This window comes from Mobula hypostoma, chromosome 10, assembly GCF_963921235.1.
Source record: "Mobula hypostoma chromosome 10, sMobHyp1.1, whole genome shotgun sequence".
NCBI classification, from domain to species: Eukaryota; Metazoa; Chordata; class Chondrichthyes; order Myliobatiformes; family Myliobatidae; genus Mobula; species Mobula hypostoma.
The window spans coordinates 95,036,546-95,059,845 of record NC_086106.1 but is presented as its reverse complement, the minus strand read 5'-3'; the positions used below and the strand labels follow the sequence as shown (position 1 = coordinate 95,059,845).

At 39.9% G+C, this 23,300-nt stretch overlaps 1 protein-coding gene across 6 annotated transcripts in view; it reads right to left on the bottom strand.

Annotated features, from left to right (window-relative positions):
• The window catches only part of LOC134353047 (phosphatidylinositol-binding clathrin assembly protein-like), a 133,542-nt gene that overhangs the window by 34,869 nt on the left and 75,373 nt on the right, over positions 1-23,300 (bottom strand). For all 6 annotated transcript variants that reach the window (XM_063060877.1, XM_063060881.1, XM_063060876.1 and 3 more), the window contains exons 6-11: positions 22,814-22,925; positions 19,140-19,246; positions 18,904-18,945; positions 16,068-16,153; positions 10,986-11,109; positions 6,644-6,792 (exon numbers count right to left, since the gene is read on the bottom strand). In XM_063060877.1, coding sequence (XP_062916947.1) covers positions 6,644-6,792; positions 10,986-11,109; positions 16,068-16,153; positions 18,904-18,945; positions 19,140-19,246; positions 22,814-22,925 — 620 coding nt within the window. The remainder of the gene's footprint in view (positions 1-6,643; positions 6,793-10,985; positions 11,110-16,067; positions 16,154-18,903; positions 18,946-19,139; positions 19,247-22,813; positions 22,926-23,300) is intronic.

Sequence of the window (23,300 nt, the reverse complement as noted above, 5' to 3'; positions counted from 1 at the left end):
ATATCAGTATGCTGACTGTCAATACTGAATCCATTGAGAAGTGAATGTCAAAGATTTACACTTTTTGCACTACCTTTAGTCATCATTTTTGATCTCCAGAAAATGGGGCCCCAAATGCTCAAAGCCTGTCTCCTCTCTGGGAAATGTTCCAGAAGGTAGGGTTATCAACATTAAATACTCCCCCCCAATCCCAGAAGTTCAACAAGGGGCAAGAATTACTGCAGATAACACAAAATACTCTGCAGATGCTGGGGTCAAAGCAACACTCACAACACGCTGGAGGAACTCAGCAGGTCGGGCAGCATCTGTGGAAACGATCAGTCAACGTTTCGGGCTGGAACCCTTCGTCAGGACTGTAGGGGGAAGGGGCAGAGGCCCTATAAAGAAGGTGGGGGGAGGGTGGGAAGGAGAAGGCTGGTAGGTTCCAGATGGAAAAACCAGTAAGAGGAAAGATAAAGGGGTGGGGGAGGGGAAGCAGGGAGGTGATAGACAGGAAAGGTGAAGAAGGAATAGGGGAAAACACTATGGGTAGTAGAAGGAGGCGGAACCATGAGGGAGGTGATAGGCAGCTGGGGGAGGGGGCAGAGAGAAATAGGAATAGGGGAAGGGAGGGGGGAGGGAATTACCGGAAGTTGGAGAATTCGAAGTTCATACCAAGGGGCTGGAGACTACCTAGATGGTATATGAGCTGTTGCTCCTCCAACCTGAGTTGAGCCTCATCATGGCAGTACAGGAGGCCGTGTATGGACATATCTGAATGGGAATGGGAAGCAGAGTTGAAGTGGGTGGCTACCGGGAGATCCTGTCTGTTGTGGCGGACGGAGCGGAGGTGCTCGACGAAGCAGTCCCCCAATCTGCGTCGGGTTTCACTGATGTAGAGGAGACCGCACCGGGAGCACTGGATGCAATAGATGACCCCAACAGACTCACAAGTGAAGTGCTGCCTCACCTGGAAGGACTGTTTGGGGCCCTGAATGGTGGCAAGAGAGGAGGTGTAGGGACAGGTATACTACTGACGCTTACAGGGATAAGTGCCGGGTGGGAGATCCGTGGGGAGGGACGTGTGGATCAGGGATATGCAGAGGGACCGATCCCTGCGGAAAGCGGAGAGGGGTGGAGAAGGAAAGATGTGCTTAGTGGTGGGGTCCTGTTGAAGGTGGCAGAAGTTGCGGAGGATAATGTGCTGAATGTGTAGGCTGGCAGGCTGGTAGGTGAGGACAAGGGGAACTCTGTCCCTGTTGTGGTGGCGGGAGGATGGGGTGAGGGCCGAAGTGCGGGAAATGGAGGAGATGCGGGTGAGGGCATCATTGATGACGGCAGAAGGGAAACCACAATCCTTAAAGAAAGAGGACATTTGAGATGTCCTGGAACAGAAAGCCTCATCCTGGGAGCAGATGCTGTGGAGACGGAGGAACCGGGAATAGGGAATGGCATTTTTGCATGTGGTGGGGTGGGAAGAGGTACAGTCGAGGTAGTTATGACAGTCAGTGGGCTTGTAGAAGATGTCAGTGGACAGTCTGCAGAGATGGAGACCGAGAGATCGAGAAAGGGGAGAGAAGTGTCCGAGATAGACCAGGTGAATTTGAGGGCTGGGTGGAAGTTTGAAATAAAGTCGATGAAATTGACGAACTCAGCATGGGTGCAGGAAGCAGCACCAATGTAGTCGTCAATGTACCGAAGGAAAAGTTGGGGAGCAGTACCAGAACAGGTTTGGAGCACAGACTGTTCCACATAACCAACAATGAGGCAGACATAGCTAGGGCCCATGCGAGTTCCCATAGCTACACCCTTAGTCGGAAGAAAGTGGGAAGAGCCAAAAGAGAAGTTATTATGTGTGAGTACCAGTTCCGCCAACCGGAAAAGGGTAGTGGTGAGGTCTATTATCCAGAAAGTAGCGGAGGGCTTTGAGGCCTTCTTGATGGGGAATGGAGGTGTATAAGGACTGGACATCCATAGTGAAAATGAAGCGGTCAGGACCGGGGAACAAATCTGATCAACTGATTTTGAAAACATAAAAAAACTTGGTGTCATAGTCCAACACATACTTTAGCAAACTATTTTCACTCATGCTCAGAAATCATCATGAAAACACTACATGAAAGAAAGCAGTATTCAAGAGGCAAACATTTAAAATAAAATTATGAGTTACGTCAACAACAGCTTCTGTAGAAGATTGATACCAGTGCTGGGCAATTATTTGTATGCAATTTCAGCCTTGATATTTGCTGTCTATAAAAATTTGGTGATTAAGCAAAATAAAATTATGTTAAATGAAGGATATGCATGTACTTTGAAGGAATTCCTTTTCTACTTTACATTGAGTCATAGAGCATAGAATTACTACTCTGCCTAGAGTAGCCCCATCAATCTGCACCTGGAACACAGTTCTCTATACCCCTCCCTCCCATCCATGTACTTATCCAAACTTCTCTTAAATGTTGAAGTCAAACCCACATCCACCAATTCCGCTGGCAGATCATTCTACTCTTTCACCATCCTCTGAGTCAAGTAGTTCCATTTCCTGTCCCTCTGACATATTTCGCTTTTTACCTTTAACCCATGACCTTTAGTTGTAATCCCACCCATCCTCAGTGGAAAAAGGCTGCTTGCATTTACCACATCTACATCTCTCATCATTTTGTTTACTCAATCAAATCTCCCCTTATTCTCTTGCACTCCAAAGAATAAAGTCCTAACCTAGTCAACCTTTTCCTATAACTCAAGTACTCAAGTCTTGGCAATATCCTTGTAAATTTTCTCTGCACTCTTCAATCTTATTGATTATCTTTCCTGTACATACGTGACCAGAACTGAACACAAAACTCCAAAGTAGGCCTCAACAACAATTTATACAACCTTAACATAACATCCCAACTCCTGTACTCAATACTCTGAATTATGAAGTCCAATGTGCCAAAAGATCTCTTTACGATCCTATCTACTTGTGATGCCACTTTCAAGGAATAATCTGTATTTTTGGATCCCTCTATACCGCTGTTCTGCTTCTAGAGGCATTGCCTGTTTTGTAAGCAGTTTATTTTGTACAAATATTGCTACCCGTTTGTAAGCTATTTATTACATCATTTCCTGTGTGTGTCACTTTGGATTTCCACTTAAGCAAGCCCTCTAATATGACATGGTTGCTCAAGAGGATGAAATCAAAGCAGCAGGCAAAGAAAGGAACCAGCTTCCAATCATGCTTCACACTAAATTTTTACCCAGTCCTCCTCCTGAACTTGCATCCTCTACTTCAGATTCAAACCCAAACTAAGATGAATCCTCATTTAAAGTAGAAAGTAAGTAGAGCCCAAGGTCACCCAACTTGGAAACAAATGGGTGTTGACTACTTGATAAGGGTACACAAGGGCTGAAGAGTTGACCATGCATCAGTGGCTCACCTTTCAACAGAAGCTAGTGCAGAGCCAGCTGCATGGCCCTCACTTGCTGCAGCAAGCTGTGGTGATAAATAACCATCGGACAATAGTTTGAGTGAGATGCAGAGTTTGGCCAGAGGAGCCCTCAGGCAAAGTCAGACCAAATGTGGACAAGATGGTCATCCTGATTGTGGAGGAGAATCTGGGGGAGTAGTAAGAAGAACTGGAGAAATAGTAACAATATATTGCAGAGCATGGTGCAGCAAGCACCAGTGGTCTCCAGAAAACTGAGCCAAGAATATATTGATACTTCCAAAGAACTAGACACAGATACAACTGTAAATTCAGGGCCAGCAACTTGGCCAACACAACCACAGTGGGGAGCCAGCTGAGGGTTCATCAGATGTAGCCTCTTCCCCGTACATTCTAAAGAGATGTTCTAGAACATCAGAAATCACCGGAAGCAGAGCCAGTGGATTTGTCGCAGAGTCAATGGAGGATAGGTCTTCTTACCCGTCTTTCATTGACTGCAACCATATTCCCAATAAAAGGGATGAGAATTCAATCCCTGAAGCTGCATATAGTAGTTCATATCTTAAGGACATAGCTGACAAGATCCCACTACTCGACTCTTCTGCTGAGATTCTCTTGTTGCTTGGCAGACTCCTTCTGTGCACATGAGGTTTGTGAACAGTGCAATGGTTGGTATGATGCACCTTATGCCCAATGACCGGACCTGGGTTGGGTCACAGTGGGTGCAGCCTGCCTTGATGGTGCTCGTCAACCCAGTGTCACAAATTTAAGACTAATGAGTGCCAAGTCATTTTAGACCCTGTGAGAGCTGTATCTATATGAAAGTGAAGATTGTAGGAGTAGCTAAAGACAGCCTTTGTAGTGGTTATAACATTTGTAAGCAACCTCTCTGTACAGCAACTGCATCAAGCAAAGGTTAGAATCCTTTTTGTTGTTCAAAGACAGATATATTTAGAGGAAGTGCAGTGCATCACAAAGCAGAACCCTCTTTCAGTCCAAAGTTACCTTAGTGAACTAGGTCAATACTGAGGGAAACAGCAAGTTGGAGGACATATTAAGGGACATCTCACTTCAGAGGTACCTCACCCAATCGGCATATTGGGTGAGCACTGTGTCACCGGTCTACTCATCAGACATTACCATGAGCAAATATGTCAAAGACAACATTCCTGAAGCGAGAACAGCTAAAGACCATGCAGTAAGACTGTTTCCAAGACCAGTCTCTGAGATAGTCCTTGCTTTGCCAAAGACTTAATGGAATTATTGTTTGACTTTTGGTTTCAGTAGTTAAGTTTCTCATCATGGATGTCAGGCTGGGAGTGTTCTGCCTCTAGAGACACTGTTTATTTTGTATGCACTTCTTTGTACAAACATCACTCCTGATCACAAACATTTTCTTTTTACATAATTTCCTGTGTGGGTTAATTTAGATTTCGATTTGGAGCAAACAGAGTAGAAAGACATCCATCTCCATCCACTCCTTATTTGCCCCTTGAAATAGCTTTCTTAATATTGGTAAACACTTAGTAGATGTACATAATAGTTCCTTTATCGCTATTAAATTGTCATTGTACCACGAGCTCACTCTAGTTCACGGCATAGCTATAGAATTTTGCATTTGCATTACCTTGTTTAATGCTGATCGTGGAATAGTTGTTAATATTAGTATATTCAGGCACGTGATGATTCTGTATTGAATCTAATATGTGTTTTACTTAACTTTTTGCATTTTTATAAAGTTTTCTCATTAAAAACTCTGAAGGAAGCTTCTGGCTCGGGTGATTTTTAAGAAGGTGTTTAACACCCTGCCTACCTTTATACACAACACTCTGCGAGGGCAGTAGAAATGTAGTCTTCAGTGGCTGACCGTTCATGATGCAAGTTCTACCCTGGTTATTCTCTTAAAGTGCAACACCTCACACTTGTCTGGATTACATTTCACCAGCCATTTCTCAGCCCATTTTTCCAGCTGGTCCAAACCCACTGCAAGCTTTGATAGCCTTCCTCACTGTTCAGTATGACCCCAATCTTTGTTACCATCCTCAAATTTGCTGATTCAGTTTACCACATTATCATCCAAGTAATATAGATGGCAAATAACAATGAACCCAGCACAAATCTCTGTGGCACACCACTAGTCACAGGCCTCCAGTCAGAGATGCAACCATCTATCATTCTTTGACTTCTCCTGAGAAGCCATTGTGAAATCCAATTTGCTATCTCATCCTGAATGCCAAGTGACAGAACCTTCTTGACCAGCAGCTCACGTGGGACCTTGTCTATAGACTTGCTAAAGTCCATGCAGATAACATCCACTGCCTTGTCATCTTCAACTTTCCAGGTAACTTCCTCGAAAAACTCGAAGGTTAGTAACGACTTACCATGCACAAAGCCAGTTTTACTATTCCTAATCAGTCCCCATCTATCAAATATTTATATATCTGTACTTTAGAAAACCTTCCAATAACTTACTTACAACTGACGTCAGGTTCATTAGCCTATAATTTCCTGGCTTATTCTTAGAGCATTTCTTGAACAACAGAACAACATGTGTATCCTCTAATCCTCTGGATCTTCATCCACAGCGAAGGATGTTTTAAATATCTGTGCCAGGGCACCTGCAATTTCAGAACTATCCTCCCACAAAGTCTGCGGGAATACTGTCAGACTCTGAAGATTTATCCATACTAATTTGCCTCAAGACACCAAGCACCTTTTCCTCTGCAACTTGTATACACTCCACAATCTCACTGTTGTTTTGCCTTAGTTCTACAGACTGTGTCCATCTCCTAAGGAAATACAGATACAAAAAAAATCAATTTGAGATCTCTCCCATTTCTTTCAGCCCCATGCATAAATAACCACGCTGATCTTCAAGTGGACCAATTTCGTCCCTTACTATCTGAACAAGTTGTTTATTTCACTGTAAATATTCAATGTTACACTAATTTGCACATTACTAAATCTGTATTCTTGACGTACTTGGTATTTTAAAAATCACAACTTTCATATACAAGAACTTTAACAAGTTTAATTTTACTCCTACAATCCAATTCCTGATAATTTTATTTTTAATAGTTTCTATTATATTTCCATAAAATATCTAAAAGAATTGACAATTTTCAGCATGCAACTCAGATGAATTAATTGAGCTCAATTTGTAGTTAAATGGTGAAATTAAATTTATGGCTCACAGCTTTCACAAAGTATTTTGGGTTAAACTAAAAGATATTCACCTGTTAGTACTTGTTACTGGTGTGGCAACTGAGAATAGATCAACTGCTGTTGTTGTATTTATGCTTTTCCCTGATGTGGAGCTTGGAGACACAGTGGTGGATGCAGTTGCAGACTGTGATTGTATCGGTAGCTCTTTATGCCGCTGTTCCTGTTAAGAAGAGTTAATTCAAATTTATCATGATGTCCTTGCAAAAGTGTAAAATGTATAAGCAAAATAAACATGAATTCAGCTGTTAAAATAATGAGAAATATTATTTACCTGTATCAAAAATCCAGGTCAAGTAGCATCACACTACATATGCTGAGATTAGATTAGGTACTTCGAATTGAAGGGACTGGTTCTAAATCAAGATCTCTCAAATTCAAATTTTTGGCCAAGTTTTTACAATCTAATGAAGCCCCGGTTAAAAAACTTCAATATTCTCTTCAAAACTACGTCAGTAATTGGTTTGCAGACTTGGAATGTCCTAAATTCAACTGACACAATTTAGGAGAGCTCACGTTGGTCATGGTTAGGATGTGATAAGCTGCATTACTACCCCTAAACTGGGATAAGGGTGGAAAATGGACATTCACAAGTCATGAATCAAAAAGTAAACAATTTTTTAGCCATTGATATCACTTAGTCTATTTAAAATAATTTTCCAAATAATATCCTAAAAAGGAGCAACGCAGGGTGAAAGGAAGTCAATGGGTAGCAGTCATTATCTGGCAGGTTTTGAAACTCAACTCCGGACCAAAATGAGGAATACAAGGCTAGGTCATGCATTGTGATTTTCTTAACAGTTACTTAAAATCACACATACGTATACACACACACACACATATTTTATTTATATATATTATATACACACACAAACACACACACACATATATATTTATAGAGCTAGTGTGCCTAAGACTGTTGCACAGTACTGTATTTGTAATAAGTGGAGTGGACAGTGAGTTTGTAAATCTGGTGGGAGTAAAAAAATGTTGGGAACGGAGAGGATGGAGTGCTGCAGAGGGGTGTGGGACAGGTGGCAGAGGAGGAGCGCTGGGGAGGGCAGTGGCACAGGTCCAGATACACCCAGCCCTGAGAATCCAGGCAAGGTCATTCGATTCCAAACAACTGGTTTATTGATCATTACAGAAAGTCTCTCTGGTGCTTCACATTCCCTCCCCTCTCCCAAACACGATTCTCTCTCCTTGCCCCCTTCCCACTCTCAGTCCACAATAGACAACCATATCAGAGTCAGGTTTATCACCACTCACATCATGAAATGTGTTTGTTTGTGGCAGCAGTACAGTGCAAAACATAACATTACTACAGTACTGTGCAAAGAAATAAATTCTCTCCCCCCTTTAAAATTTTGTCAGAAGTTAAATTCTGGTAAGATGGCAGCACACTTGGATGCAGCAGCCTCTCCAGGGTCAACCAAAGATGTTTTCGTCTTTTTCCAATTGTCTTTTTTATGATTGCAAGACAATGCTAGAACATTTAGAACTTCAAGTATTGCAGATCTATCCCATCAGCAAGTTGCTTGTTGGCAGAGGAGCTGGAATCAGTGCGATGCAACACTCTTTTGGACTTTGGTAATGCAAAATTTTGCTAGTCCATTTCATTGGTTTATTGGCAAGACCGAAAGTGGGGGAAACAGTGTGGCCTCAGTTATAGTGAGGACTAGGTTTCAAGCTGCAGCCTTGTCTGATGCACCAGTCCAGGAGGGAGGATGGTGGAGATGGTGTGGTGCAGTGTCCATTTGGGGCTAGCCCTTCCATCAGTGCTTCCCTCCAGTGTTTGCTCTGTGGAAGACATCCTGGACTGCATGCGTGCATTCTTCTGCAGACTGCTGAGAATTGCTTATTCTTGCCAAAAATACCCATGCACCGTCAATTTACAGGACATGGCACACAGGGACTCTTATGTATAAAAATATATACATCTTATATGTGCTATACATGTGTCAGACATGGATATAAGCAGCACTGGGCCCCACAGGGGACTGTATTGACTCCTTTCCTGTTTACCCTCGGACTTTAAATACAACACCGAGTCATGTCATCTGCAGGAATTCTCTGATGACTCAGCAATAGTTGAGTGGATAAAGGGAGGACAGGAGGAGGAATACAGGGCCCTGGTGGAGGACTTTATCAAATGGTGCAAGCCAAATCATCTGCAGCTCAACGTCAGTAAGACAAAGAGGAAGTGATCGACTTCAGGAAGACTAAGCCTGCACCGCTCCCTGTTACTATTAATGGTGCGGATGTGGATGTGATGAGGATCTACAAGTACCTGGATGACAGAATAGAGTGAAGCACCAGCACAGAGGCTGTATACAAGAAGGGCTAGAGTCATCTCAACCTCCTGGGGAGTATGCAGGCCTCTCCTTCACGTGTTCTACCCATCTGATGTCACCAGTACAATCTTCTCTGCAGTGATTTGCTGGGGCAATGGTGTCAACATGGGTGATGCCAACAGGCTCAATGAACTGAATAGAAAGGCTGGCTCTGTTACTGGAGTTAAACTGGACACACTGGAGGCTGTGGTAGAACAAAGGACCTACGGAAAATCCCGGCAATTCTGGCACCTTGTCTGAGCAGATGAGCACTTTTAGACACAGACCAAGACAACTGTGCTGCTCCAAAGAGCACTATATGAGGCCACTCTTACCCTCGGCCATTAGGCTCTATAATGATTCAACCTGTAGCTGGGGAAGTGATGACCACGTCCTGAGAAACTGAGACGACTTATTTTTTTAAAATTCTTTCTTACTTCTCTTGTAATATTTGTACATCTGTGCACTTGTAATGTTTCTGTGTCACTGTAATTTCCTTAGGGATCAATAAAATATCTACGTGCCTTGTGCTGTGTATGAGTGCTAGTACTGCATCTTGCACCTTGGCCCCAGAGGAACATGCTGCTTCATTTGGCTGTATCCATGGGTATTCAATGTGTGGTTGAATGATAATTAAAAAAACTTAAACTTGAACCTTAAATGTTTTAACTACTTTGTTCTCCCAAATGAAATATTTGACGGACAGAATTGTATTAGATACATTTGTTGCAAACATCTTTCAAAATTGTAATACAATAGATGAATTTTATTTTGGACCCACAACAATAGAATGTAACTTCAAAATCTAGTTTATCTGTCAATCTGAGATAGTTCTCAGATCCAAAATACTTTTAGCTGCGTACATACTCTATCATTATACAAATTCAGGCAAAGGTTTAGTGATAGTTTTGAACATGTATTACTTGAGTATTGAAAGGAGATGTGTTGGTATAGACAACACAATACAGGACATTCAGCCCATGATGTCGTGCTGATTTTTAAACCTACTCAGAAGATCAATTTAAACCTTTCTTCCTACATAACCTCCATTTTTCTATCAGGCAGGTGCCTACCTAATAGTTTCTTAAATGCTCCTAATACATCTTCCCATCTTCCTCTACCACGAAACCTGGCAGGGTGTTCCATGCATCCACCACTTTGTGTAAAGAACTTACCTTGCGACAATTCCCCCTATACTTTCCTCCAAACACCTTAAAATAACACTCCTTTGTCTAAGCCATTTCTGCCCTGGGAAAAAGTCTCTAGTTATCCAGTCACCTCTCATCCTCCTTCAAGAGAAAAGCCCTAGTTCGCTCAACCTATCTTCATAGGACATTCCCTCTACCCAGGCAGTTGAATGGATAATTATGGACTTCAGGAAGGCAGAGGCTGCCCACTCCTCAGTGGACATCAATAGTCTGCTGTAGAGAGATTGAAGAGCATAAGGTTCCTTAGAGTGTACATATCAGACGATCTAACCTAGACCCAAACTAGGCATGTTAATTTGTTGCCAATTTATTGATAAGGCAAAAGCTGCCAAATTAACATCCTCTGAATTGGAGGATGAATGTTAAAATTTTGTTACAAGTTTGCTCAACACATAGTGATTACCAGCTAAGAAGCTACAATAGAGTAGAAAATGATGAAAAGTGGAATGAGGTACAAAATGTACCACAGCTTCTTCTCTTCAGCCTGACCTCTAACTGTAAGACACCTGTTTGTTAGAATCCATAACCTCACAGAACCTACCAAATAAATCCCTCACTCCATCCCAAAGTTTGTAACTCCAAGGTCAAAGATCCAAGATTTGATTAAGAGCACTTTAAGAATGCTGAAACAGTATTAAGGGATATATTAATGAATGCTGAATCAATTTTCCACCACTCATTCACAAAATGAGCATCCAAATAACTTAACAATGAACACAAGAAGCTGGTGTTCATGTTTCAGTACACTTTAATCACAAACCATGTCAGGATACATACAGGAAGTTAAATGCTAAATGGGGAAGAAAGCCACAAACCTTGAGAGCTTGTAGTCTAGCTTGTTCTTCTTCCAGAGCTGCTTGCTTTTCCCGCTCGTCAACTTTACTCAAAGACATCCCTGTATTGGAAAGAGTGGAAACTGCATTCGATAGGGTTGTTGCTCTGCAGAGTGGGAGGAGACAAATTTAAGTAGTATCAATTAAGCTCAGTGACAACAGTACTATTAATGATTTAATATACATTTGTAACTATCCCTCTTGCACTATATTTATGTGCAAAAATTAACTTGCATTTATTTTAATTTACTGTAACTTGACTCCTTTCCTCTTTAAAGACTTTTATCTGTGCAAATTTACTCTGCTTTAAAACACCCTACTTCAAATGTAGCTCACTGGCTAACAGCGCTGTCAATAAATATACTGAAAAAATAAATTGTGGATCTACTGTTCGTCTATCTATTCAAAAACATGACAAAGCTTACTGTGTAATTTAGTTCCCATTCTTGAAGGGACTAGAATACATATATTGAGGACAGACAGAATTAACTGACTTTAGTGTTTTATAATTTGCAACAGTGGCATCAACAATGAAGACAAGTTGATTGTTGTAATGTTCAGCTTGTAATGTTGGCCATGTTAAAAGCTGTAATCATTGCATACTTTAAAATATGTATTAAATAGTCTCTATATCATTAAGTATTTCTGAACAGTTGAATTAAATGAACTGAAAAGACGCAATAATTGTTGAAAGGTATTTAAGATTTTTGTTTTAAACTATTAACTTTCCCTATAAAATTATACAATACAAACGTTTGGGCACCCCTGGTCAAAATTTCTGTAACTGTGAATAAAGCAAATAAAAGATGAACTGATTTCCAAAAAGCATAAAGTTAAAGATGACACATTTCTTTAATATTTTAAGCAAGAAAGCTTTTTTATTTCCATCTTTTACAGTTTCAAAAGAACAAAAAAGGAAAAAGGCCAGAAGCAAAAGTTTGGGCACCCTGCACAGTCAGTACTTAGTAACACCCCCTTTGGCAAGTATCACAGCTTGTAAACGCTTTCTGTAGCCAGATAAGATCTTTCAATTCTTGTTTGGGGGATTTTCGCCCATTCTTCCTTGCAAAAGGCTTCTAATTCTGTGAGATTCTTGGGCCGTCTTGCATGCACTGCTCTTTTTAGGTCTAGCCACAGATTCTCAATGATGTTTAGGTCCGGGGACTGTGAGGGCCATGGCAAAACCTTCAGCTTGCGCCTCTTGAGGTAGTCCATTGTGGATTTTGAGGTGTGTTTAGGTTCATTATCCTGTTGTAGAAGCCATCCTCTTTTCACCTTTGGCTTTTTTTGTTTACAGACGGTGCGAAGTTTGCTTCCAGAATTTGCTAGTATTTAATTGAATTCATTCTCCTCTCTACCAATAAGTGTTCCCTGGGCCACTGGCTGCAACACAAGCCCAAAGCATGATTGATCCACCCCCGTGCTTAACAGTTGGAGAGGAGGTTCTTTTCATGAAATTCTGCACCCTTTTTTCTCCAAACATACCTTTGCTCATTGCGGCCAACAAGTTCTATTCAAAAGGTTCAAAGGAACATCTAAACAAGCCTGATGCATTTTGGAAACAAGTCCTAGGACTGATGAAGTTAAAATAGAAATTTTTAGCCACAATGAGCAAAGGTATGTTTGGAGAAAAAAGGGTGCAGAATTTCATGAAAAGAACCCCTCTCTAACTGTTAAGCACGGGGGTGGACCGATCATGCTTTGGGCTTGTGTTGCAGCCAGTGGCATGGGGAACACTTACTGGTAGAGGGAAGAATGAATTCAATTAAATACCAGCAAATTCTGGAAGCAAACATCACACTGTCTGTAAAAAAAAAGCTGAAGATGAAAAGAGGATGGCTTCTACAACAGGATAATGAACCTAAACACACCTCAAAATCCACAATGGACTACCTCAAGAGGCGCAAGCTGAAGGTTTTGCCATGGCCCTCACAGTCCCCTGACCTAAACATCATCGACAATCTGTGGCTAGACCTCAAAAGAGCAGTGCATGCAAGACGGCCCAAGAATCTCACAGAACTAGAAGCCTTTTGCAAGGAAGGATGGGCGAAAATCCCCCAAACAAGAATTGAAAGATTCTTAGCAGGCTACAGAAAGCGTTTACAAGCTGTGATACTTGCCAAAGGGGGTATTACTAAGTACTGCCATGCAGGGTGCCCAAACTTTTGCTTCTGGCCCTTTTCCTTTTTTGTTATTTTGAAACTGTAAAAGATGGAAATAAAGTTTTCTTGCTTAAAATATTAAAGAAATGTGTCATCTTTAACTTTATGCCTTTTAGAAATCAGTTCATCTTTTACTCGCTGAGCTGTTCACAATAACAGAAATTTTGACCAGGGGTGCCCAAACTTTTGTATGCCACTGTATCTATTTCAATTTTATAAGTAAATAGTAATGTCCATTACAAAAGTGGGTAAAATAAAATCTGAAAATTTGAAGAGATTTCAATTGTATTTATCATCAAATAACCATCAGAAATCGGGTATCTTTAGTCAAATTTCAGGAAAGTTTATAATTGCCAGGTTAGAAGAAATCAGGCAGAGTGGTCAAACTATTAGAATGTGAAACACAATCATCATCCTGAGGATGGGTCTCAGCCCAAAATGTTGACCGTTCATTTCCATGGCTGCTGCCTGACCTGTTGAGTTCTTCCAGCATTTTGTGTATGTTACAACATTGACAAGTTTGGTGATGACAAATCTGTATGAGAGTGAGCAGTAAGGTACATGCAGAGAAGCCTCAGTGGGAGATGTAGACATGTTTAATTTTCTGTGTTATATTTCACCTATTCAACATGGAAAACTGAGATAGAGAAAGCCCAAAAAAGTACATTTAAAATGGTGACAGGTTAAAAGATTTAGAGAGATCTGGGTGTCTGCATACACAAAAAGGTACTAACTAACAATTAGGAAAGCCAACTGTTGCCCCTTATTGCAAGAGAATTTGTGAATAAGAGCAAAAGTATCTTCTGTCAATGATCTACTCAGTAACTTGGGACAGCAGATAACTTGCTTCCAAACTGGCTAGTGGTTTGTAGGTGGGAGGGGTTGGAGGGTTATGAAACTAATGTGCAAACCAAAGCCTCTTCCACAGATGGGGCTGAAAGTTCATTACATGGTATACTCCTTCGCCATTCATGCAATGCTCAGTGTTCCCAATGCCTGGTGTCAAAGTCCCCAATATATCTTCTTGAATTTTCTTTCTCCATTTTGACCAGTCATAGGCTAGGCATTCCCTGGAGTCAGTATAGATGTTACACTTCTTCAAGGAGGCACACTTGAATCTTCTTTTTCCTGTTAACCTCCTTCCATGACAGAGCTCAGAAAAGAGTGTCAGTTTTGTAATTTGGCATCAGACATAGTCAATGAACAATGCAGTATGTACAACATAGAAAACTGAGCGCAACTAGAGTCCAAAGCTGAGGATGTTGGCCGGAGAGAAAGCTGCAAACTTTCCCTCACTCTCCAGTGAAAACAGTGGATTTTGCAGGGATAGTATTGATAGGCTGTGTCAGACGAATAATGGCACCCAACTGCAACTCTTTTGCTTGCATCTTCAGAGACAGCTCTATTTCCACCTTTAATATCTTTATTTTTCCCTTTCAGGGTTCTTTTGAAGACCCTGACCTGGAGTTACACACAGGCTTCGGTTCTTTGCGGGAATGGGACCCGTTCTCTGGGTTCCACGACTGGTCGTTATTCAACATGCCAAGGGTTTGGCCTGAGTCTCGATCGTGTTCAGAAGCCTAAGATCTCGGGACTCTGGAGATGGGTGGATCGAGGGTTGGCATCACTGCCAGAGATTCATGTGTCGTTGGGGAGGCCAGAAAATCTTTCACTGTGGGCCCGACGACCCGAAGTCTTGGGATCTTTGGACACAGAGCTCGAAAAAAGCGATGAAACGGACTTTTAACATCGTAAACCAGCGGGTTGTTGTTATGTCTCCCGCTCACTGTGAAAATGGGGGACACCTCCCTCTCTCTTGCCAGGGAGAGAGAGAACATGTGGTTTGTCAAAGGGGGGATCATTGCTTGCTACTGCTTACGCGCAGGAGGGGGGGCTTTGGGGTTCTCACGTTTAAATGTCATTCATTCTTTGGGGCATTCTCTGTTTTCGTGGATGTTTGTGAAGAAAAAGCATTTCAGGATGCATATTGTATACATTTCTCTGACATTAAATTTGACCTTTGAAACTTTGATAGTATTTTCCAATGCCTTGAGATGCCCACTACATGCGATCTAGATCCCAGAAGCATATGAGGGCAGTGAAGCATTGCTACACAACACAACATTAATTTTGGGCTAGGTTTGAGGTTCTGATCTTCAAATACACTTTAAAAATTCCTCCATACATTAGTGACCTCTTCTACCACTGCAAGTTTATTTGCATACCAACAAATCTTGTGAAACCCTGACAGCAAATGTTCCATTATTGAAACTTATTTTAGCTGATTTGGGCACCAGCTCTGAATTTTATCTCTATGCCTCTCCACTTGTATCTCCACCCCCTCCCCCCACGCCACAAGCTGCTTCTTTATAAACCTACAGTGACCATGCTTCTTGCTGCCTTGGTAAAACACCCGGCACATTCAAAAAATCCACCCTGGACATTCTCTCTTCCCCCCTCTTCAATTGGGCAGAAGATACAAAAGCTTGAAAACACGTACCACCAGGCTCAAGGACAGCCACTGTCCCGCTATAATAGACTATAAAATGGTTCCACAGTATGACAAAATGGACTCTTGACCTCACAATCTAGCTCATGATGATCTTTTATTTTACTGCTTACCTGCACTGCACTCTGTAGGTGTTATAGATTTTCTCCATTGTTATTGTTTTACCTTGTTCTACCTCAATGCACTCTAATGATTTGAACTGTATGACTGGTATGCAAAATAAACTTTCCACTGTATCTCAGTATATGCAACAATAATAAACTAATAGAATTACTAATAGGTTGTCTGTCCTGAAATCTCCAACTGTGGATTAATGTCATAAACACTTAAGTCGTTGGGATGTTTTCATATCTTGAATAAACTTCTTGCTGCGATCCTAATGGTAATTCTCACCTGTTTGCTGCAGAGAGTTCTTTTGTCTTTTTCCCTTCCAGAGATGCCAGGTGCTGCTCCAGTGCTTCAAGGAGACTGCTTGGAGCCTGTAGTGACAATGCAATGAACCAATTGGTTAGATTTGAAAGTGAAATTTACCAAACCCCATTTAAATGAAACTCACATTTTCATTGCTTCAAGTGTAACATTGGCTTCTGGTGAATCAATAACAACAGAGATTCGAAGAAGGCAAACTTCCTTTCACCTGCACCAATGAAATCTATACAAAGGTCAATACCAAGAAATTGCATTTGTACTTGTACTGTAAGGGAAAAAAATGTAATTTGATCTATACAAGATCATTCCAAAATATCAAGCTTTTTGAATGACAGAAACACCATTGGTTCATTGTACTTTTTGCATTTAATACAAATAGTTACTTTGTATTAGAAAGCACAAGTTAAAAACAATACTCAACTTTGAAGGTCTTGCAAATGCTAACATCCAGAATAATAGACCCATTGTACTTCCTCAATAAGCCACAAGGTGACAATATTTTATAAATAACTAGCTCCTCGGTATACATAAATTTAAGCCCAAAACAGTGCAATTATAAAGCTGTTTGAGTACCTCATCCCTCTTTCCTCACTGTCTACCCCCCTCCTCCAACTTGCTTATTAAGTGCTAAATATGGAATCTGCTAGTTTAACAATAAACCAACCACAGTTTTAATCTTAGTGTGCTTAGCAAAATGAACTGGAATTATTAACTTTAGGTCTGTTCATTAATGCACAACCATTTTGAAACATTCAAACTTGCATTTTCTGAGAGATTGAATGGAGACCAGAGTCAGCCTAATAAATAAATTATTGACACTATGGCTTGGAGAAGTGATAAGCTACTCAGCTTTTAGCGTCACCATTATGTAAAGGAGGAGCAGAATCCATTAAATTCCTTGATAAAGAGGCAGAACAATCTATGGATACATCACAAGGAACTTAGGCAATCATATGGAAAAATAAATCTTTAACTGGTAAACTATAGTTGTGCAGATTATCAGAGATAGCATATTTTCCCTGAAGAGGATGCTCTGTGATTGTCAAATTCATTTGGTCAAAAATGTCGCAAGCTTTAATATTAGTGATTTTCTGCAATAAAAATGCATATCTGGTCAGAAGCCTCCAATTTTTCCTCTAAATCTTTGCATGGAATTTGAAAGACATTCTGAAAATCTATTTTTTTTTACAACTCAGTGCAGCATCTTAAAACCATAAATGGGATACTTAATGCTTCAAAGCACTTTGGAAGCAGTTTTCTCCCCAAAAGTTTAACTAAATTACTGTACAACGGACACGCAATTTTAACAATGGTTTTGATCACGTTGTTTCATATGCTGCACAGGTGAAAGACGGTGAATTCTTACTCATTGAAGGAATGAAATTGAGTGGAGAATTGGGCTGGAGAAAAACAATTTGTAATAAACGAATTTTTAAAAGATTAATGTTGCATTTTTGAAGATAAAAACAGCATCATTTTATGCCCATTGATGACTTGAGCCATGCAGGTTTGGTTCAGGCAAATATGCCCAGAACATAACAAAATCAATGCTATCCAGAAACATGCATATAATATGGCATTAGTCAAAATACTTTCCTACTTCTTGCATCAAGAGCAAATGTTGCGACCCACATGCTTGTTTTTCTTTGCATCTTCCATTCTTTTCAGAAGATACATTAATGTAGTGTCTCAACATTAATAAGATCTTAATAAGCTTTAAGATTAATAGCTTAAAAATGTATTTTAGCAAGCACTTACAGCAAAAGATACAATAAAATTATGAATGCATTACTGTGACTATGTTAATACATGCAATTTGGGTTTACGAGTGTATTTACCTGCCTTCAAGATTAGCATTTAATAGAAATGAAGATTACAGCATGAGCACAATTCATTCGCCATGTGGCTATCACCCTCTCATAATGCCAGGATTACTTCAATGTTTTTAGTGATCCTCTTGCATCTTACCTATCATTGTCAAATTTGCTCCCTTTGCCCAAGATTCCAGCTGCTTGGGAAAACTATGGTTAGTATTTTCCTCTGAAATAGATTTGACCACTATTTTGTATAAATGAAGATTTGGAACACTTTTGCATAGAGAAAGTGCACTAAAAGAAATCAGTTAATTTATGCAATTTCAGCTGGCATCTCGTAGTATTCACACAAAATTTTAGAAACTGTTCATGTTTATATACATGTGAACGCCTCAAATTTCTGGCACCAACTTTACTGACAAAACTTAAAGCTATTCAAATCTTTATTTCCAATAGCCTTTTCTTCTGCTACCCACAAAATTTAAAACTCAAAATCTGCACCATTCAACCTCTACTTTTTAATAACCTCCTAATAGTTTATCCATGAACCGCATTCCATGTTGATTAAGAACTTATGCTGGCCTCTATGGTAAAACAATAAATGTGTTTATCTATCCAATGTCTAAATCCATCCCTGCAGCCAACCCATTGTCTATGTTTGCCTCCATTGATCTTCAACATATTATTCACAACAAGCTGCACCCTGCCAATTCTCGCAGCAATATATTCAGCAAGATAGTTATCAAAGTCAGAAAGGTTAGTGTTGGGATATATTGGTCAACCACCCTTTAAGTCCTATTCTGCTGAGGAAAATCTTTTACCACAACTTCATAAACCACAATGTTAACAAGCACAAAATTGAATTCACATACAATATACATGAATAAATCATGTATGCACAGAGACTCATGCTCTCTGTAGAAAAAGAAAACTTAAAACCCAGGATAAGGAAAATGGATAAAGCTAAATGATATATGTACACTGACCTGAGTTAGATCTGGAATGTCACCCTGATCAATTCCAACTTGCTGTGTCAACAAAGAAAAAGTTCACATTACTTCATGCAGTGGCAAGTAAATAAAAATGGATAGTGACTTGCATGCATATAGAAATGCTTAATATACAGGAAAGCAAAGTGGGGTTGTGGGAAGGAGAACGGGGATGGGTGGCAAAACTAGAATGGGTTGCGATGGACCACAGATGAGAAAAAATTGATGCTCACCTCTGCAGTTTTGAGGAATTCAGATAGCTTTGTCATTCTAGCCAAAAACTTTTTATAGATGTCTAAGGCCTCCTTGCACTGATTTTTCTTCATATCGAAGTATTTCTCTAAAAGATAATCAAGATAAGAGGTCTAGTACAAGTTTAAAAAAATCTGTTCCATTTCAAGAGTTCGTTTCAAAAAAACATTTAAATTCTTAAATATACATTTATTCCATACCTGCCACTGTATTTGTTTTTAAAGCAGCTGTAGTCAGAACCATTGAAATGCATGAAAACAGGAAATAAAACACACCTAATTAACTGTAACATTGCTGTTGAAATTGGTACAAGCCAAATAATTTCATAAAAATTGCTAACGCCCCAAATTGCACTTCTCATATCAAAGTTTGAAACTATGACTCCCAAAATATACTTTATTTCACATCAGGTATTAATATATTCTAAAGTTCTGAAATAACTAGGAAAGAAATGCTTATAAAGGCTGAAAGTATGGCTGTTTCCCTACTTCCAAATGAAAAGAAGATGCATACTTAAACCTGCTTCTACATAGCTAAGATTGAATAGTCAATCACAATAGCTTGAAGCAAACAGAATAAATTGGTAGATGGTACACTGAGAATTATCACTCAATAGAACCCTTTAATGTATATGTGCAACAGCTAGCACTACCATATTTGTTGGCCTGCAAAAGCCCATTTTACTGAAGATTTAGAATGCTGAAAGCAGTAGCACTCAAAGGTATTAAATACAATCCTTTCCTCATGAATCCTTGTTGGCATATCATGCCAAATAAGGCACGTTTGGTGTAGTTGAAGGGGTAGGACCCCCTTTTTAAAATAAGTTCATACATTTAAAGTTCTGAAACCCTTTACGTAATTAATTATACCGTTCATCCCTGTATCCTAGCAATCCTCTCATTGACCAGATTCAAATGTCTTAAAAATCAGTCAAACCACTTTATTAAAACAAGTCTATCTTTGAAAAAGAAATGAAATAGCAGTCAAAGTCCAGCTGAAGTAAAATACTATGATCAATGCTGGCAATTAGGAAATCATAAATTAGCTAATTTAAAAGAGGAAGGAAATATTCCATCTGCAATCAGAAAAGACTGGCATTGCTGCCATAACAGAAAAATAATTCAATCCTTTTGGTTGTTTTACCTTACCCACATGGGAAATATCTTGTACTCATTACAAACTATATTTTCATCAGTCCAGGAATGCAAAGCATGAAACTAAAAGGGTGATATGTTGGACCTGTTCATGAAAGTATTTTTATTTAAATATTAGCATCCTTCTAGGTTTATGTTGCTTCGAATACAATCCATCTTCATGTGTCAAGGGAGGTGTCTCCAGTAGCTAGGAATGGAAGATGGGTTAGGTGTATGGGTAGGTTGCAGGGTCAAGAGCAGGAGTTTCCAACCTTTGTTATGCCATGGACCCCTACCATTAACTGAGGAAACCTCTGGTATAGAGGATATTGCTCGATAACTAACGGTATACATTTCAACATACATTGTATTGTATTAAATATGATTAAATTTGATTGAAATGCTTGCTCAGCAGAAACTTCTAATGTCAATGATATGTGGACAACATTTGAAATCACAGATTTTTAGTGGGAACAATATCCATCTGTGGAGGGAAAGGAACTGTCATATTTCTGGTCGCAATATTACATCGGGACTGAGGCAGAATCTCAATCACAAACATCAACAATTCCTTTACCTCCACAGATGATGCTCAAGCAACTGAGTTCTTCCAGTAGTTTGCTTCTTGCTCCAGTTGTACATAAAATAATAATTGAGGCAATATTTGAAATATATACAAGTTTGCCACTGAAGTGATGAGTTATTTAAAACAATTGATCAAAACAGCAGTCAGGCTAGAAACCATATTTGTTTAGACTGCAGACTTATTTTTTCAGATTTATTTCTTCACAAAGATAAATTGCTGAAAATAAGACTCCATGTTGTTCACAAACCTTAGCTAAAACCTTTCCCTGTGGTAGTAATAGCTAACCTTTTAAGATCAGTCATCCAGGACCAGGAAACATTTTAAACAGTCCTTACTAGATTTGTTTGTGAACACTAGCAATTACCACCAAATCCTCTTCGGAAGTTAGAATGAAATCTTGAAAATGGTATTTGACTAACATCAAGCCAATCGCAAGTGTGAGTGATTATACACAAAGACAAGGACCAAAAAGAAAACAAACAAAATGGTTCCAGTCAGATTGCTGGTAAATGATCACTTTTAAGTTCATTTTTATTTTTAACTTCACTGGCCCATTTTATGCTTCAATTACATTTGCCTCCACAAATAGAAAATGCACACACGAGGAAATCTGCAGATGCTGGAATTTCAAGCAACACATACAAAAAATGCTGGTGAACGCAGCAGGCCAGCCAGCATCTATAGGAAGAGGTACAGTCGACACTTCCGGCCGAGACCCTTCGTCAGGACTAACTGAGAGAAGAGATAGTAAGAGATTTGAAAGTGGGAGGGGGAGGGGGAGATCTGAAATGATAGGAGAAGACAGGAGGGGCAGGGATGGAGCTAAGAGCTGGAAAGTTGATTGGCAAAAGGGATATGAGGCTGGAGAAGGGAGAGGATCATGGGATGGGAGGGCTAGAGAGAAAGAAAGGGGGAGAGGAGAAGCCCAGAGGATGGGCAAGGAGTATAGTGAGAGGGACAGAGGGAGAAAAAGGAGAGAGAGAGAAAAAAATTAATCGTAAATAAATAACGGATGGGGTACAAAGGGGAGGTGTGAGGTCACTTCTCTAACTTCCATTAATGCCCCATCTCCCCTTCATACCGCATCCGTTATTTATTATTATTAATTATTAGTTTTTCTCTCTCTCTCCTTTTTCTCCCTCTGTCCCTCTCACTATACTCCTTGCCTATCCTCTGGGCTTCTCTTCTCCCCCTTTCTTTCTCCCTAGGCCTCCCATCCCATGATCCTCTCCCTTCTCCAGCCTCATATCCCTTTTGCCAATCAATTTTCCAGCTCTTAGCTCCATCCCTTCCCTCCTGTCTTCTCCTATCATTTTGGATCTCCCCCTCCCCCTCTCAAATCTCTTACTATCTCTTCTTTCAGTTAGTCCTGACGAAGGGTCTCCGCCCGAAACGTTGACTGTACCTCTTCCTATAGATACTGCCTGGCCTGCTGCATTCACCAGCATTTCTTGTGTGTGTTAATAGAAAATGCACAACAGCTTATGTTCAGCACTGCATTTTGCAGACAAACTGAACTGCTATTTTAAAAAATTAAGTATTCTGCAAGAAGTTGTTGAAATATGAAATTCTGCTATTGATGCCACAACTTGCAGGTTATGTAATAGCACTGCTATTTGGACAAGAAAGGCACTTAAGAATATGCCACAGAGATATTTTAAACTTGCAAGATTTTCAGAACAGATTAAAATTAAAACAAAAATCAATGAAATTTTATCACTTATTATAATTGATAAATGGTCTGCATCACATTAGGCACTGAGTTAATTCCAAAACTATATCTGCATGGAATAGGTTATTATAATACCTTGTGCTGCAAGTTTGAATCTATAACATTTTATTGTAACAATATTTTTGTGATAATTAAGTCTTGTTCAACTGAAAGCAAACATACACACACACACACACACACACATTTATGCACCCTGTTGCCTACCCAGTAGGTTGATGATCCCTTCATTGTAGGCAGCAAAAAGCCTGATGGAATCTTTGAACAGTAGCATGAAGGCGGCATTTATTACTCCATTAGTTAGTTCGTTTGGATTTGCCTGCATCCAAAGAAGAAAGAGGCATTAAACGTCAAAGCTAAAACTGACATGCTATGCTTAAAAAGGTTCATGAACTTGAGCATGTGCCAACCACTTGCTGGTAAGTGGTGTTCTTTGACAAGCCAGCACACAACACCACCCCATTTATCAACACTGGACCTGGTGATGTTATCATAAAAGTTACACCCATTAAAACTCTGTTTTACAACTTATCCAAAACTCATATGTTCAAAAGTGAAGGGAATTCAGTTATTCCATTGCATATAATGACAACATCTGATCCAAATATGAAGTGCTTTATTCTGTTCATATTTAAGTCACTACTTCAATAATTGACAGCTTCACTTAGCATATTACGGCCACATTTTCCATAGG